This window comes from Chelonia mydas, chromosome 1, assembly GCF_015237465.2.
Source record: "Chelonia mydas isolate rCheMyd1 chromosome 1, rCheMyd1.pri.v2, whole genome shotgun sequence".
Classification (NCBI taxonomy): Eukaryota; Metazoa; Chordata; order Testudines; family Cheloniidae; genus Chelonia; species Chelonia mydas.
Window position 1 is genome coordinate 14,294,859 of NC_057849.1, and position 18,226 is coordinate 14,313,084.

General features: G+C 46.1%; 1 protein-coding gene across 6 annotated transcripts in view; it reads left to right on the forward strand.

Annotated features, from left to right (window-relative positions):
- The window catches only part of GDPD5 (glycerophosphodiester phosphodiesterase domain containing 5), a 335,621-nt gene extending 321,245 nt beyond the window's left edge, over positions 1–14,376 (forward strand). For 3 of the 6 annotated variants that reach the window (XM_037882059.2, XM_043527658.1, XM_043527661.1), the window contains 3 exons: positions 1,600–1,682; positions 11,027–11,139; positions 13,605–14,376. In XM_037882059.2, coding sequence (XP_037737987.1) covers positions 1,600–1,682; positions 11,027–11,139; positions 13,605–13,720 — 312 coding nt within the window. In that variant the 3' untranslated portion in view covers positions 13,721–14,376. Of the gene's footprint in view, positions 1–1,599; positions 1,683–5,538; positions 5,554–11,026; positions 11,140–13,604 lie in introns of all 6 variants that reach the window. The other 3 variants (XM_037882015.2, XM_043527653.1, XM_037882114.2) reach the window with 2 other exon arrangements.
- Positions 14,377–18,226: the final 3,850 nt, after the last annotated feature.

An 18,226-nucleotide genomic window follows, 5' to 3' on the forward strand; every position in this document is an offset into this window, starting at 1 on the left:
CAAGTGCGTCTTGAGGAAGCCCAGCCAGGGCAGGTCCTGGCCTGGCTAATTGTGCCACTCCCGAGGGTCTGGAGCGATTCCTTGCCCTGGGACCAGCCCTGGCTGCGCTGCCAGTTCGGCCTGGCAGATACAGTCACCTCCCGGTAGGGCCCTGGTGAGTGTGGCTGGGAGGCAGGGCGTGGGGGAGTGGGCCCCTAGGGAGCCTGGGGGGTGCTGGGATGTAAGGGGGTGGGGAAGATGTGTGTGTTGGGGTACTGTGTGTCTGGCAACTGCTGGTTTGTAAATAGTGCCCTCACACTGGGCTGAGAGGAGCGGGGAGGCCCCTGCCATGCCATGCCCCATTGCCCCGGCTGGCCCCTTGCTTTGGGGACTGACCTCCCTGCGCCATGCTCCATTGCCTCCAGGGGGGCCCACAGATATGTTTGGAGCCGGGCCCAAAAAAGGTTAATCTGGCCCTGAAGTGCACTGCTGACCTGGGGACTTAGCAAGGCGAGTGGGATCAGCAAAGGGCGACCCTTTGCTTTATTGGAGATGGTTATATCTGCAGGGCTGTGTGAGCAGAGGTACATCGATTGGTATATCTGCCCTCTGAGCGTAACCTGAAGTCATTTTTCGATCACTTGACTTTTTAGTTAAAACTAGATACTCTCCGCCCCCCTGCAGCAAAGCACATGATATTCATGGGACTACTTGCATACTTAGGGACAGATCTTCAGCTGGTGTTGATGATCAAAAATCCATTGAAGTCAATAGAGCTATGCCCATTTATACCAGCTGTGCATCTGCCACTGAAATGCAAAAACATGCTTGGGCCTGGATTTGTAAAGGTGTTTAGGCATCGCTGCTCTCAGCATTGCAACACCAAACTGGTTTAGGAGCCTAACTCTCATTTTCAAAAGGGATTTAGGTACTCAGGAGCCACAATCCCATTGACAGTTGGTGGGATTTTGGCTTCTAAGTGATTAAATCCCTTTTGAAAATGAGTTTTAGGCTCCTAAATCAGTTAGGCATTGCAACGCTGAGCCCAGCCACACTTAGGCCCAGATTGTTAAAGGGATTCAAGTGCTTAGCTGAATCAGGGCCTTGCTCCTCAATGGGCAGTGTGTCCAGGCCAAGTTTCAAACCTGAGCTGTACCTGCTGTAGTAAAACGTTCAAATCAAAGTCTGGGTAGAGAATTTCTTGAGTTTATTTTTTCAGTCCCCCATAAACTCAGAAATCACCAAAGGCAGTTTAATCTCTTCTGCAGAGAGAGAGAGAAGATGTGGAAATGTTCAGCCCCAAAGGTGAGTGTTGCGAACACTGGTAGCATGCGAAAAGAGGGCTAGAATGGATGCTGCTTTGCAGGTCTTTCCTGGCAATGTGGTGTTCTTTAAAAGTAAAAAACTGGGGTAGCTTGAGGATCCAGATGAACTGGGATCCAAAATCCTGCTTGCTTGGGTGTGGCTACGGTAAAAAGAAATGTTTGGTCCATCTCCAGGGCACATCTGTGTCATGAAGTTTGTGATATTTCTGTATACGACAATCTATTTAGCATTGAGTGCTCTCCAAATTTGGACAAACTGGAAGGTATAAGGTGTGCTTGTCTTTTTGTCTTCCAGCCTCCACACGAGTACAATCTAATCTGGATAACAGCTGATCTCATTTCATTTACCATAATTGTAGGAGTTTTTATATTCCAGAAGTAAGTAGCATTATCACAGATCAACTCTCATGTATTTGTGGTGTGTTTGTTCATCTCAAGAGTGTGGAGATAAAAGGGAGATGCAGTATTCTCTAGAGCCCTTGCTTATAATGACACTTATAATCAGCCCCAGTCCCAATTTACTTATCCCCTCACCTACCCCTACTCAGTTATAAGCAGTTGAACGAGGCTGCTACATGGGACATAAAGATTACGACGAATGAGGACTTCTGAAAAGGGGTGGTCGTTCAAACTTGGTGTGGTTCTTGAGGTGGCACTAAAAAACGTGTGTGGGAGAGAACTGTCAATGCTTAAGAGAAACAGGAACCACAAGGAAAGAGCTTAAAATACTTCAATGTTATATGAGGAATTCTCAGCAGCTCCAGAGATTCTCCCATCATGGGAATGCTTTAGAATGCGAAGAAACCTCTATGAGTTGGGATGTTCTAAAATCGGAGCGTTCCGTTTGGAAGAAAAGCATGAGATTGTCAGAACTTCGCCGGTCACCTAATGGCTTTACAGTTCAGGTTTCGCTTAACGTGTGGAGAAAGGTTCCACACCCTTCTCTAACGGACAGAGGGAGCAATAACTTCTACTAGCGAGTACTGGAAACTTCACTAAAGATAGCATAGCTAAGGTTGCATTTGGTTCCTTGGTTTATCTGAGGATTAAATATCTTTGTTAAGCATGGAAACAAATGCAGAACACAAACTAGATTACCTCCCTCGCTCATAGGATGGAGATCTAATTTTTTGGCAAGTTGCAAGTAAACCTACTTGTTTGCATTAGGAATTCATAATGGCAGGGTAGGGGAATGTTTAACATGTTTTTGGAACCTTGTAACAAGTATCAGTCACCCATGCCATGCTCTCCTTTGTTTATCCTGGGGGGAACCCTGGCACATCCCCTGAAACTTGCCTTTCCTCCTAAGAGGAACTTTTCATCACCAGTTATGACAATGTGACTTGGCTGTCTTGGAAAACCTGGACTCAGCAATAGATATGCTCTGAGGACAGGAAGACAGCAGGGTCTGCCTAAGGAAATGTGTCATTTTAAAACTCCACCTTCTCCTTTTCTGAGTTTCTCTTTGTAACCTTCTGTTTGGCACATCTAAACCACCACAGTGTGTGTACTGAATGGGCTGTAATTTCCATCCTGATTATTACCACAAACATCCTGGCATTAGACACAGCAGTCGCCCATGAAACATCCGCTTCAACTTCGCAAGCTAGTGATTGCGATGTCACGTTGCCCTCATTAAGTTGCTTTGTGACTAATTCCCTGTGCAGATAATTACCTTGCTATTTTTGTAATGTGTTACAGTAGAGTGTCTGCAGCTGTTGAGAACCCCACTTACCGGCTGGACTTCGTGCCAGAGACTAGAGCTGTCGTACTGCATCTAACTGGCCTCGTTCAACTCTGTTATATCTTTGCCATCCGCTGCATTCAGTAACCCAGATTCATAACAGGGGTAACTCCAAGGCAGCGGAGTTATGCCGGCAATGAGTTTTGTTCACTGACTTCATTGTTGTGGCATAAGTGTAACTGACCAACAATATCCTCATATCACGTTAGGAAATTTCCCAGAAACCAAAAGTACATCTGTAAAATTATCAGAATTTTGACTGTATTTTGGATCTGAATAATATAGATTTTGAGGCCAGGAAGGGACCCTTGCGGTCATCTAGTCTGCATAACACAGGCCATAGAATTTCACCTGGGACTAAAACTTGATTTCTTAAATTGCAGGTGAATCATACAAATCAAATAAACCCTTACCCCAGATGAACGCCAGATAAAGAAATGCATTGAGCACCCTGGATCAGTCACAAGGGTGTGACTGTCTGACTTGCTCTCTTGTTTGGGCATTTTAAGGCCAGAGTGGCAACCATTTGACCCTTTGTTTCAGAGTCTTCAAGTCTTTCCTAAAGCAGTGCTACAGCAATTCCTCTGAATCCCTTCCAAGAATCTGCATCTTAAGACAGTCTGAATTTATGTATTTATTTAATCTTTCTATGCTACATCCCTTGAAAACCAGGCTATTTAGATATTTACCCAGGCTGCTGAGAGCGTGGAGAGACAGGGATAATTTCCAGTAATCATGGATTTTTAAACGGCCAGAAAAGGAATGTAAAGAGTATGGTGAGAGGTGAAATGAGCAGACATTGAGGGAGTGGTAGAAATATTGTTATGTAAGTGCCTGAAATCCCCATTGTGCTAGGTGGTGGTAAGGTGGTGGAGCTCAGAAATACTCTTGGTGACATATACAAATTCAAACTTGGTGCAAGCAGGGACACTTGCAGTTCACTTCAGTAGTACCTGCTTTCCCTAGGGCTGAATTTCATCCCTTGTCTTTACCCTGTAGCTCACAAGTGTCCAAACCTGTTAGTGGAATTACCCAGAGGCCTATAGTTTGCAGGGTCAATCAGTTACAGGTGAGTATTAAAACCTCCCATAGCCAGGACTTGTTACCCTCCAAAGTGTCTCTTTTAAACATTTAAAAAAAAAAAGAAAAGAAAAGAAAAATTCAACGCCACAAATTCCAATTGGTGGAACTAAAGCCAAGGACTTGCCTTTACAGATGTGGGACTGGGAACCTACACTGCTGCCCCGTGGTTGTCATTCAGAGGTAACCGTTCCCATGCCTCATGCCCGTCTCTGCCGTGTGGAAGTGTTGGTGCTGCATTTGGGGAGTTCAGAAACCAATCCCAGCTGAATCATTCTCTCTCCCTCTCTCCGCTGCAGTGAGACAGGCTCAGAATCTGACCCTTGTGGATTCTTTGCAAGTCTTGCTGGGCAAATCAGTTACTTCCTTCACCCCAAGGATGAGGCGATGGGTTGGAATGGAGTCACACCTTAATGTGCTCGTCCTACCCCCTAGGCATAGCTTTCCTGCTTTCCATAGCAGGGCTACACGTTATTCTACTGTTCAGCCTCAGCCCTAGTGACCAGATGTTGAATCTCTGTGGTCTCGCGAGTGGGGAAGTACCGACTGTGATGACGTTCTAATCCAGGGGTGGGCAAACTTTTTGGCCCAAGGGCCACATCTGGGTATGGAAATTGTATGGCGGGCATGAATGCTCACAAAACTGAGGGTTGAGGTGCAGGAGGGGCTGAGGGCTCTGGGGTGGGGGCAGAAATGAGGAGTTCAGGGTGAGGGAGGGGGCTCCAGGCTGGGGAAGAGGGTTGAGGTGCAGGGTGGGGGGTGAGGGCTCCAGCTGGAGGTGCAGGCTGCAGCGTGGGGCTGGGGATGAGGGTTTGGGGGCATAGGAGGGTGTTCTGGGCTGCGACTGAGGGTTTCGGAGGGTGGGAGGGAGATCAGGGCTGGGGCAGGGGGTTGGGGCAAGGGAGGGGGTTGGGTGCAGGCTCCGGGCAGCGCTTACCTCAAGCAGCTTCTAGAAGCAGCGGCATGTCCCCCCTCCAGCTCCTACACAGAGGTGCAGCCAGGCGGCTCTGTGCACTGCCCCGTCCGCAGACGCCACCCCGGAGCTCCCATTGGCCTCAGTTCCCAGCCAATGGGAGCTGCAGGGGCAGTGCGAGGAGCCCCATGGCTACCCCTACGTGTAGCAGCCAGAGGGGGGACATGCCGCTGCTTCCGGGAGCCGTGCGGAGCGGAGTAAGCCCCGGACCCCACTCCCTGGCTGGAGCAGGGCAAGCCCCAGATCCTGCTACCCAGCAGGAGCTCAAGGGCCGGATTAAAACATCTAAAGGGCCGGATGCGGCCCCCTGGGCCGTAGTTTGCCCATCCCTGGTCTAACTGATCTTTTTTGCTTTCTTGCCTTGTTTATTTTTTTACTGCTCTGACTATTGTGCATGTTCCTCCTCTTTCTCTCTGCTGCATTCTGGCATCTCACAGCTATCACATGATCAGGTAATTCTGGTGCTTTCCTCCTCCTCTTCTCATTCCACCCTCCTCTTTCTTTCTGCTAGGGCTTCACTGCAGACTGGGATAATACAGAACACCCCCTGAATGATGCTTTAAACTGCACAGCTCCGCAAATGACCACGACTGTCTTGCTGAGAGTCTGAGTCGTAACTTGTTCAATAGTTACTAAAACTAGACTGCCCCCATGCCACGTCCAACTGACCCTTCTAGAGACACTTGGACATTCTACGTCAATGGTACAAGCCACTTCTCTTTGCTGGAGGGTTTATTCTAGGATACCTGAGCATCTTTTAATTAGGTAACCTTCAGGAAACCATGGTGCTCTCCAAGTAGAAATATCCCATTGCAAGATTACCCTCCAGGTAGCATTTTTATAGTCTAATCTGCTCTATTTAGTCCTTTCCAAGTTAACAAATTTGGCTTCATAATTTATATACAATATTTCCGTTTTTTTACCCCCTCATGGCAAAATTTCAGTTACCCTGTGAGAACTGGGAAGGAGTTGTGCTGCACTGAGCGTAAAGCTGACCGTAGTTCTCGGCAAATCTTCTGAGCCAGATTCTGTTCTCAGTTCTATCAGCATAATTGTATAGCAAGGGAGTTACTCCACAGTTCTCCTGATGTGTCCCAGATCACAGTCTGGCTTGTGGTGTGCGCAGCTGACATCACGCTATCTCCTTAAAGCGTAATGTATCTGCCATCCAAGGCAAAATGCAGCATCATTATTCACCCCCATCGTCAAAGTGCTGTCTTTCACTTTTCATGATTGTCTTGGAAACGATAAGATATTAGCAGAGGGGAGGGGTAGTAAAAGATTTGGCCGTCAGCTGCTGCACTGGTCTGAGCTCAGAATCTTTCAAGATTCTCCTTTCACTGACACCACTATAAACCAGGAGTAAATCCACTGAAGTCAATGGCATTTTGCCAGTGTAGGTTGGAGGAGGCTCAAGACCCCAGGACACTGCATTTCAGGCTCCCTGAAATACTCTTCTGATTGTTTATTGGACGGCTGTTTCAGTTGCTTCTGCCTTTAGGGACTATTTGAAATCTGTCCTCACTCTGCAGTAAAGCCTTCACCACTTTTATTTCTATGTTTGAACCAAACTCTTCATGTGTAACCTTCTCCATACATTTAGCTCTGAGCAATGAGATTGTATTACTGATAAATGTCCCAGTGTGTGTTTCTCTCCTTTTTTATTTTCCCTCCTTTGAGTTTGAACATTTGCCATTTGTAAGTATTGCCTGCTAGAAGGTACGCGACGACTTGCACGGTTGTCCTCAGTCTGCAGAGTCACAGGATCTCTTGTTATCTGAAGCTGCCTTTTAAAATGGCAGCGAAAAATACAGTGAACGTTATGGGAATGTTACTGCTGTGGAGCAAATTCTTCCCCAGGTGCACAGGCTCAGTTCACATCAACATCATTGAGAAATGTGCATGTGTTTCTGTGGCCTTTCATAGCCAAGGTGATCAGACTAGACATGTTAAATGCTCACTGGAATTTTTTTTTTTAAAGGGAATTCTGGATTCCAGGCATATACTAAATGTTGAAAACCCCTTATATAGCATTTCATCTGCAATTGAGACTCACAGGACCCTGACCCAAACCAATGTGTTATTTTCAATTCTGTCTAAAAGTAAAAAGCATGTACCCCATTTTATTAAAAAAAAACGTCTTGGGTTTGTGGGAATAATGATATTCAACATTAGGGTTCTGTCTTGTTTTCAACTGTCCTGTGCAAACTATATTTTTCACTGGTTCATTCAAGCCATACTTTGAGTTAGGCCTAATTGAATGTGTAGCTGGTTCTTTACATTATTCTGAAAATCTGGGTGGTAAGAGATGATGAAAATACAGTGGTTGCCATTAACAGCTCACGGTTAGCTAATAGTTACCATATGGTGAGGCTGGCCATAGCATTGCCCTACACTTAGATTAAGAAATAACCGTGCTATCCTGATAAATTCTGACTGCTTAACGCCAGCCACTCTATACTTCACACTTAAAATTGCCTACAGTCTGCAGACTGTGGGCCCTGTTTAGCTCTCCTCATCCAGGCAAAACACCAACCACAGGGACCTCTACAATCATGGGGAGTCTTGCCTGGGTAAGCATCATTACCCTCGTAATTTGCCTCCACCCCGCAAAAGCGAGGGGGAATAGCAACCTGCCCTTAAAGTCACTAGGTTGCAGCTATTTCAGAACCATGAGGCAACGAGTTCCTAAGCTGAGGGCTGCTCACAGAACATCCTGCCAGCAGATTTCACCCCTCTTACATGCTGAGCAGGCTCTAATTCATGCCCTTGCACTGAGCACGCCGTTAACCCGCTGTGGGGTGTAAGGGAGAAGGTCTGTTTTACTACCCCATTCAGTCACCTCTGAACTTGGCCTCTGGCCTTTCAGCTGTGTGTCTGAACCAAGCCTCAGTCATGGCCAAAAATATCTAGTCCCGCTGGGCCTTTCCTTCAGGGATGGGACACCCTGACGTAATTCTAGTCTTGCACACCAGCCAGAACGGATGCTGAAAGTTGCAAGTACCCGAGAAATGTATAGGACAGAACTTCACAGCTGACCATTTCATTATGGGCCATGACTGCAGAGACCCTGATCCTGCTAGATGTTGACTAGCTACAACGCTGATTTCAGTGGGAGACGAGGGCCCTCTGCCCTTCATTGGGTTGGGTGCTGAAGTCAGCAGCTCTTTTCTTCAAAGTCAGTTAATGGCTCGCCTTGGAACATCCTCTGCGCGCGTTCAGGAGGACGTTTATTTAGCAAGTCATGCTCCGCTCCACCACCTCTTGCCTCATCCAGATTGCTGCTGTACATGCCTTGGCTCTGTCAGCCCAGTGTAGCTTTGTCCATCCCACGCTTTTTTCCTCTCCTGCCTGCCTGCTGTTGTAACACCAACAGACCCCTGTCGTCAGCGGGCGGGATCGAACCTGGGACCTTGGGAGCTGAGTGCATGAGCCTCTACCACATGAGCTAAAAGCCAGTTGGCTGGTAGCTAAGGCTGTAGAGCAGACTCATTTAACTCTCTCTAAGTGGTCTCGGTGCCACAAGATGAGACAGAACACTGCACCCAGGAAGTGTGTGGGTTACATACTCCCCCTAGCTGAGGAAGCGGATCCTGAGCTTCAGAGTCTTCCCAGTTGAAATCCCGGACGAGCCCCCGCTTGTAACATCGACAGGCCCCGGTTGTCGGCAGGTGGGATCGAACTTGGGACCTTGGGAGCTTGGTGCATGAGCCTCTACTGCGTGAGCTAAAAGCCAACTGGCTGTTAGCTAAGGCTGTAGAGCAGATTAATTTTATCTCTCTCGCTAAGTGGTCTCGGCGCCACTAGATGGGACAGAACACCCAGGATGTGTGTGGGTTACACAATGTTTTATAAAGAGTTCCAGCAGTGCAGAAAGGCTGCACAGGGCGGATCTCTGCCTGAGTATTCCTAGAACCTTTTGAGTAGATTTTTTTTGTTTGCTGGCCGTGGGCCTGGTCCTGTGAAGTGCCGAGTACCCTTAACTCAGGTGGACTTCAGTGGGAAGTTCCCCACCTTGCACTAGGTGCTAAATGCCTAGCAAATGGATTCCTTGCATGAGGTAGTGTTGATTTTCCCTTGATATTCCACTAGGTGGCGCCAGATAACTGGAAACCTGACAGGCTTACATCAACTCTTTTTCAGTTTACACTCATCCTACATCTTGATGAAGTATCAACATAAAGTTACGGATCTCTTTGTTACTATGTAAATAAGGGAGAACTAGCTGAGATCCTTTACTGAAAGCTAGAACCTGATATACTTCCCCCACAGGGAAGAGAGTTGGACTGCGTGTTGGTGGGAATCACACCCTCCTATTCAAAGGCAGCAGTTGACCCTAAAATCTAGAAAACAATGCAAAAAAAAAAAGTCCACTTTGCGAAACTGTTTCAGGCACAGGATTTTTGCCCCAAGTATTCTCTTGGCAGCTGGTTTATTAGTAACATGGAGATGTTTGCTTTAGGAAAGGCAGTGGGATGAAGTTCCTCTGACATAAAGGTGTGAAGTCGAATGTCCAAAAGGTGTTACTGCACCTAGAGAGTCTACTATGCAGTCTAAATATAAGTAGCCAGTGGTATTTATATTATAGTAGTACTCAGTGGCCCCAATTTGGATTGAGGCCGTGTGGTGCAAGGCACTGTACGTACCCATAGTGGGAGAGAGTCCAATCTAAACAGACAAGCCAAAGGAATGGAGGGGAAGAGGAGTACAGAAAGGTGAAATGATTTGTCCAGGGAAGCCCAGTACATCCGTGTGAGCTCTGGGGACAGAATCTGGTTTCCTGGTACCCAGTGCAGCACCTTTACCTACTCCGCCTCATGGCTGCCTCATCCTTGCCTCCATCAATGTAGATTCAGCCTAGCTCTTCACTGTATCCTTTTCGGGCTGAAGTATCCAATAGCTCCGAAATGTAATGGTCCATGTGTTAAAGGGACACTTCCCGGCTAAAAGGGAAAAAAGACAAAGACCTTCCTGGTGTTGGTAACAATTCTTTAGCTGATTAAAAGTGAATTTTTAAAAATCTGGTATACGTTTCACTGTGCTTTTATTTTTCCCATTTATTTGATTTGGACAATGAATCTCAACCTAGACAGTTTCACTTTTATGGTCACATCACCTTGCTGGATTTCATTGTTTTCCCAGTGTTGTGTGGTGGAAACTTCAGGAAGATGTTTAATTTCACTGACACTTTAAAAAAGAGAAAAACAGGAATAGAACATTTTCCCCCAAACCCAGAAATGTTGGGTCTAGGTTACCTGACTTTGTCCCACTAATCAGAGCACAGTCACTAATGTGACCAAATCACAACACTTCTTGCTGTGCAGTGTTGAAACCAATCTCTCAAACCACCTGGGCGTGTTGTATATGGATAATAATATTCAGAGTTACAGTACTAAGGGTTTGAAAAAATCCTTACGAGCTTTGGAAAGGACTACAAATACTCATGCTTCAGGGCATAAACCATCCTCTAATAGGGGGTCAGGAAGCAACTTTTCTTGGGAGCAGGTCATTCCATAACCACTTTGAGTTTGCTTGCACCTTCCTCTGAAGCAGCGAGTAGTGATGTCTTCCTTATGCATGTCTCTGATTTGTCTGAAATGGACATTACTACTGAACATTTTCCTTCCGTAATTAGTCTGTATACCTTTAACAAAGCGGGGAAGATGAAGGCACTTTCACAGAAATGGTGTCATTTGTTTAAGACTGCCTGATTTTCAGAGATATTGAGCTGCTGTGCACCTCAGAAAATCAAACCATCGCTGGCTAACACCAGGGCCCACATGAACTCTAGTGGAGCAAAGCCATATTGCATCGCTGGGGTTTGTGACTGCATTTGTCAGTGGCTGCTTGCTTAGAGAGCCTCTTAGGCCATTAGAGGATAGACCTTTTGAGGGCAGAGCTTTACATCCCCCTTTTCTGCTGCAGATGGCGTCTGGGAAGCATAAGGACCTACAACCCGGAGCAAATCATGCTCAGTGCTGCTGTCCGCAGGTCCAGCAGGGACGTCAAAATCATGAAGGAGAAATTGATCTTTTCAGGTATGGCCGCTTGAGAGCGAGATCCGCAGAATGTCAGTAAGTAAAGCCAGGGTCAGAGGGAGGAGTTCTGCTCTTACCTGGCCATCTGTTAGATAATGGAGCCTTTTATTCCAGTACCTCAGCTGCTGTCGCACTCTCTGAGCGCGCCTCTTACTAGAGATATTGAGGATAGCACCACAGATCTAAGCAGAGAGCTGACCTGTGTATTGGCTGCTAAGATGGATGGAGAAAGAGGGCAGAGGAGGTGAAGAAAAATCAAATCTAAGTAACTGAAAATCTGTGGTGAGATCCTGCGGTTAGCAGCAAGCCAACGAGCCTCCTAGTGATTTTCTCAGCACTGGACAGTGCCACTGATCAGGATCTGGCCCTGCAGTCCTCACTCACACATGGCCACTGGTATTAAGGTGGGAGTCGGGCTTTCAGGGTTGGGCCCCAATATTGCAGTGTGAGGATGCGTAATAACTGAAGCTACTGCTTTGGCAGGAAAGGTCCATCAACCACAGGCAGGATCCTGATCTCGTAAATCAGTGTTGGATCTGTCCAGGCATAGCTGGGGTAACTGACTAGGAGGTGAGGCAAACCCCAGGGATTTTGAGTGTTTACAAAATCGCGAGGCTTTATGCAGTTGTTATATTGGAGTATTAAGAAATGTACCAAGTTGGACAATTGGATATTGAAAATCTTCCATGGTGATGATATTTTTTGTATTACTGTCACAGCTAGAAGCCTGAGTCATGGACCAGGTCCACATTGTGCTAGGCGCTGTAAAAACACAGAATGAAAAAACAGTCCCTACCCCACAGAGCTGACAATCTAAGTACTAGACAAGAGACAGGTGGAGACAGGCAGGTGGGAAGCAAGGAAACAGAGGTGATACTGACCCGCATGATAGGCAGTGGTCTCCGCACTCTAGCAGCCTCGCCATTGACAAAATGTTCTGTAGGAATCATGGCAAAGGAGACTTTTGAGGAGGGATCTGAAGGCCAACGGGGCTTTAAATGTAGAAGCTCCCTTCTCTCCAGTAGAAAAGGGAAGTAAATGATGAGCTGTGTAATGGGCTGATTGTCCCTTTTACGATGTGTGTAGCAGGCACTCAGTAGGGTCAGACAGTTTTGTTTCCAGCATAATTGCAGTCACCTCTTTAAATATCAGCATAGTAAGAAGGTTCCAGAGTAACAGCTGTGTTAGTCTGTATTCGCAAAAAGAAAAGGAGTACTTGTGGCACCTTAGAGACTAACCAATTTATTTGAGCATAAGCTGTCGTGAGCTACAGCTCACTTCATCGGGTGATGCTAGGCCTTATTGTTAAGACCATAGCGCATCGGTATAACATCTCATGCACTCTCCATCGAGACGGGACTATGCCCTGCGCTGGAACCCTAATGGACTTCATGATCTACTGGATCTTTTCCATCTCTAACTGTGATCCTGAGCATTGGCCTGTTGGAAAATTTGAGTCAATTTGGACCTTGCTTCATTGAGGCTCTTTAAACTATCTTGCAGCTTCTAGCCTCTGGCATCTGAAACTGACCTGATTCATTCCCTCCCCCTTCCCCCTCCCGCCGCCTTAAAGACAGTAGTTCTTTAGAAGGTAAGAAGAGCTGAGTGCTTGCACACAGGGCATTAGCTGGCCCTGTCCTATGGGTGAAGGGTTCTGAAGTGGGTGCAGGTCTAGGGCACTGTGGGTATGGGAACTAATGACCACTTAAGCACATGCTTTTCCCCACACGCACTGGCATGTCATCATTTTTCCAGCAGGGGGTGCACTTACCACAGGATTGTCTCAATTGATCTGTATGCCGGGTTGTTGTAGCCTGTGGGCCCCAGGCTATTAGAGACATGAGGTGGGTGAGGTGACACCTTCTCTTGGACCAACTTCTGCTGGTGAGAGAGATGCGCTTTTGAGCTACAGAGAGCTCTGCTTCAGGTCTGGGAAAGGTACTCCCAACACAAAGGGCACAGAGGTACTTTGGGAAAGGTACTCAAGTACCTTTGCGGACTTTGTGTTATGACCTGAAGGCGAGCTCTGTGTAGCCCGAAAGCTTGTCTCTCTCACCTGCAGAAGTTGGTCCAAAAAAAAAAAATTTTACCTCACCCACCTCTGTGGCTGCCATATGAGGAGGGGCCTGATCCTGATCTTGCTTATACTGATATAAAGACAGTGGAATCACCCTGGTGTAAAATCACTGTTGGGTCAGAATCAGGCCCATATATTCTGCCACTGACACGCTGTGTGAATTATTTTTTTTTAGGGGGGGACATGCAATTCACTTAACTTCTCTGAGCCTCAGTTTACCTGTCTCTAAAAATGAGAGAACGTGGGGCCTGAGGTGCTGAGTGCCATAAACTTCCTTTAACTCCAGTGGATCGGCCTCGAGGGAACACATTTGAATAAAACGCGGCTGGGGACTCCAGTGATTGGCAGCACTTGAATCATGTCTTCATTTGTCTTTCCCCTCCCCCAGAAATAAACAACGGCATGGAGAATGCAGATGAGCTGTCGCTGTGTTCTGAAAACGGTTACTCCAACGAGGGTATCGCCTCCTTGGATCGTCGGGACATGAAGCTACGCATGGACTGAGGAATTAAAGGCCCATGGCACGACACCCTCCCCCCCGCAGTACTCCGGTCTGCGATGGGTGGTATTCACGCTGTCTGGGATGGGGGGACACTCTGTGGAACTACCGGACATGCAGAGACCCCGTCTATTGCTCTTGTTGCTGGCTCCTGACATACTCTGGACTGTGAGGCTGGGGCAGCTTTTTGTAAATATGTAGAAAGTCCCTTTTTTGTCTCTTTTGTGTATTTTGGGGGGTTGTATGTATTTCTTCCAGGGCACGAGTGGGAATAACTTGTGCATTGAAACAGGAACATTTTGGCTGAATCTGATGAAATATTGAGGTGGCATCTTGGACACTGGGGGAGACAGGTGGGGCATGGACCTGATCCTCCCCCTCCACTCCACTCTTCCCCTTGGTGCAGCGATTGTTAGCTGAACTTGTTTAAAAACTATGTTGTGACGTTCTTGTGACGTATCATTTCTTTTTCTGGCTAATGAAGTTTTAACTAATCAGATAGAAGGCTGTTCAGAGCTTCCTAGCAGGAGGGAAGGTGCTGCTCCCAGAGCAGTGTTCGGAACGAGCGGAAGGAATCAGGTTGGCTGACTCACTTTCACGCCTTCCCCCAGAATAGCAGGACCGAAGCATGCAGGGATCATATGAAATATATGATAGAAAGTGCTCAGAGCAAAACCCTTGGCAAGTTTTATGGCCTATGCTGCAGTCCTTCCCCAGAGAAATCTCTTCTAGATGCTCCTGGGCTGGTGAAGACCTTAAATAGACCCCTAGTTTGTATTTCATAAGTCAGCCTCCATGAAGAGTCTCGATTCCATGATGGCTAGTAAAGAGGACCCACCACCTTGTTCATCACCCAGATCCAGCTAAAGTGCCCGCCACTTAGAACAGGTGGTGTAGTTTGTGTTAACCCTTAAACTGGTGGTGGGGAAGGGAAGCCACAATCAGCAGTGGCGTGGAAGCCCGTGTTTCTCAGTCACAGGTCAAGCAGCTCAGCTTGAAGAATTGAAGCTTGAAGAAGCAGTGAAGAATTCTGGATTGTAAATAGTAAAGCACAAAGTGAAGCAGTCTCGGAGAACAAGGGAGACCTTCTCCTGAATTCTTTGTTGTTGTGTAAAAGACTGCACGTTAATCTCCTCCAAAGGAGCAATAATGACAGAATATGAGGTGCTTGCAGAGAATAGGAGCTCCCGTTCGCATTTTTCCAGTGCAAGAGGCTTTAAACCAAAATCCTACATTATAATAAAATAGCCCAGAAATTGAGTGGATCAGTGATGCATTTTCCCCCCCCTCTTCCAAATGTCAATATTTATTTTCTCCGTCAACTCCTCCTCCCACTCCCCCACACACTCCTCCCACTCTTTTCACACATCACAGCTGGGCCACAAATGAAAGTCCCAGGCACTTGCCCTTTTTGACTGTAGTTTTCCCCTTCTCTCACTGAGATGAGTCAGGTATTGGGCTATTTAGCTTTTTCACTATTTTGCCTGTTCTAAAGTCTGTTGCAGCCAGAGAAAAGACTCCCATAGACTTCAGTAGGCTTTGGATCAATTCCTAATCTTTTGTGGTATTTGTTAGTTTTGCTTCTTTACTGTAGCTTGGCTAACACAGAAATGTGGAATACGGGAAATACCATTGATCACTTCTTTTGAAGTTCATCAAATGCTGCCTTGAAAATCAGTTGAGTCTGAAATTTGGCTCTTGATGAGGGATTTGAGTCACGTCTGCGATTCTTCAATCAAAATTGAGGTGAAATGGGATTTATTTGCAGAGTCCTTCCTGAAGAAACTGAAGCCATGGCATTTACCTTGCTAAACAGAGAGCAAACTCCGTTTAGGGTTTGCTGTAAAGTTGTATTGGATGCCAGATGTAGAGTGTGTTAATGGGTTTGCCAAACCATAGTCGGAATAGAAATACTGTTATGAAATTATTTTCAAAATGATTAAAAATGTAAACATTCCCCAGCAGTGTTAGAAAGCCAAACCCAGAGGTGTTGTGTCTGGTGCATAAGAACTGGGAAGTGAAACTGACTAGAAACAGAAAGTGAAACTGACCGATCTAATTGAATGAAGTGCAAAATGTCAACAGTATCTAGGTGGTGGGAGGAAAAAATTCTCCTTGAATCTTTTGTTTTTAATAATCAAAGGTGTAACACAGGTAAGGAATTAAATATATTTATATTATACAAACGTGTGGCTCAATTATTACCCTTTTAGATTCTTATCAGGGTTACACCACTGTAAATCCAAAGTCCAGCTATTAAAATAATTTGAATTGACTGGATTTTTACCAGTGTAGCTGGCATCAGAACCTGGCACAGCGTGTCACCCTCTTTCATGGTACTCTATCAAGTCTGTGTGAAACAAGATGGCTTTCTGCACAACTGAAAGATCTTATATAAAGTTGCTCTTTCTTCCATTGTGGTTCAGTATTGAAACATTCCTGGCTGATTGTCATATCAACTGAAAGACTTTGTTACATCTCAGCATCTGTTGATGGTTACCTGCTTGTTTGGGTTTTATCCTTGGAGATGACTTTGTGGAAAGGTCAGACACTTTTTTTAAAGTTTGGGTGGGTTAGAAGAAACTCAACAAGGCACTGTTGACTAAACAAAGTTCATAGAATCATGGGATTGGAAGGGACCTCAGGAGGTCATCTAGTGCAACCCCCTGCTCAAAGCAGGACCAATCCCTAATTTTTGCCCCAGATCCCTAAATGGCCCCCTCAAGGATTGAACTTACAACCCTGGGTTTAGCAGGCCAATGCTCAAACCACTGAGCTATCTCTCCCACCTTCTACCCCCAAAGTTGATTCACAACACACATTTTTGCTATGAGCCCAGGTTATACAGTGATTATGACCACTGTTGCCCTAAAGATTTGCTTTATTTTTTTTAAAGTCTGAGTTTTCAATGAAAATATATCTAGACCAAAATCAACCCTCCACCCCTCTGTGAAATAAACATTCAGTATTCCTCTGCTGCTGTGATGCTGTTGTGTTTTCTGAGCTTGCTTACAAAATGCTCATGTCTTTACAGTGAAGTAGTCATTCTCTCCACAGGGTGAGACTGAAGGGTTCTGCTTGCTTGTGGTTGCTGGAGAGCTCAGGGCTCTCCTTTGTGAAACCAGAAGCCTTAAAAGGAGCTTGCAAGAGCAGGGGTCTGGCCAGCAATCTGGACAACTTCAGACTGTCCAATTATGTTCCACCTACCTAAGATTCCCCCCTGTGGTTTCAGCTGGATTCTGTAGGACAGGCGATGAAGACAAACTGTCTTCCTATTGCGGTGCACTGCTAAACAGCTGCTCTAGATACCCCAGAAATGGCCACATTTAATTGGTGGGTGAAGGGATTCTTGCATCTGCACACTAGAGCTGGGTGGGGAGATGGGTTTCCTTGCCCGTGATTACTTTCAAATTTTAATTTTTTTCCTGTTTTTAAATCAGGATGAAAAGTCAAAATTTTGAATGTTTATGAACCAAAACGCAACTTTTTTTTCACTTTTGGGTCAGTTAAAATGCTCCGAATTTGGCCTTTTTTCTTTAAGCTTTTTTTTTTTTTTTAAAGTCTAATGAGCTTAAATTTTGAAATGAAAAATTATTTTGAACTGAAATCTTTTCACAATTTTTTTTTTCCTTGACGTTTGTTGGAGTGGGGAGATTCCTTGAACCCGACACTGTTCCTTGATCAGTTTTGGTTTCAGCAAATTGATATTTTTCAACAAAATCTCCCACCTGCCTGAGGCCTAGGCCTGGTCTGTCCTCACGTGGCCCAAAGCAGAGGGCCACGCTGGGCATGTTGATTTTTATCTTCGCTTTTGTTGACGGTTTAACAGCGATGCGGTACCCGACACTGCTGATTGATGCTATACTATCCCCAGTGGATGGACAGATGGATCAGATAGGAATACTTCCTACAAGACTCATGTTCAGTGGAATTTGATGTATGTCACACAGTATGCGTGGATAGAGAAGGGAGTGTTACATACAGTATGTGATGGAAAAGCTGAGCCGCATGGCATAGAGGTGCAGCCTCATTCGGGACAGAGGATCTCGGGAACCAACCCCTGGCAATCAGGCAAACAACACTGCATTTCCAGTTTGCCAGTGAGTCGAATGCAAATCTTGGAAAGCCGTGGGGACCATGCCTTGATGGCCGGGGAGTTGGTATGTTGAGCAGAATGGAGCCAGGGGTGGAAATGAAATTCTGATGCGAAACAGACGTGAAATGTCATGAAACAGTCAGGACCATTTCTAAGGTGGAATGACAGGTACCGTTTAAACTGGTGGGTGTGTGTGTGTGAGAGAGAGAGAGCGCGCGCAAGCGGGCTGCACGCTGCTGCAAGGCTCAGACGGTTCTTTAGGACAATGGGCACGTCCAAGAGGAAAATGCCAGGTTGCAAAGGGCTCCTTTAAACTTCAACGTGGCTATTTGGAAATTCACCAGACAATCAGGATTTACTGGGGCTGACACGGGGATAACTCCCCTTCTGTCCTATTCTTGTCTATGGATCTAAT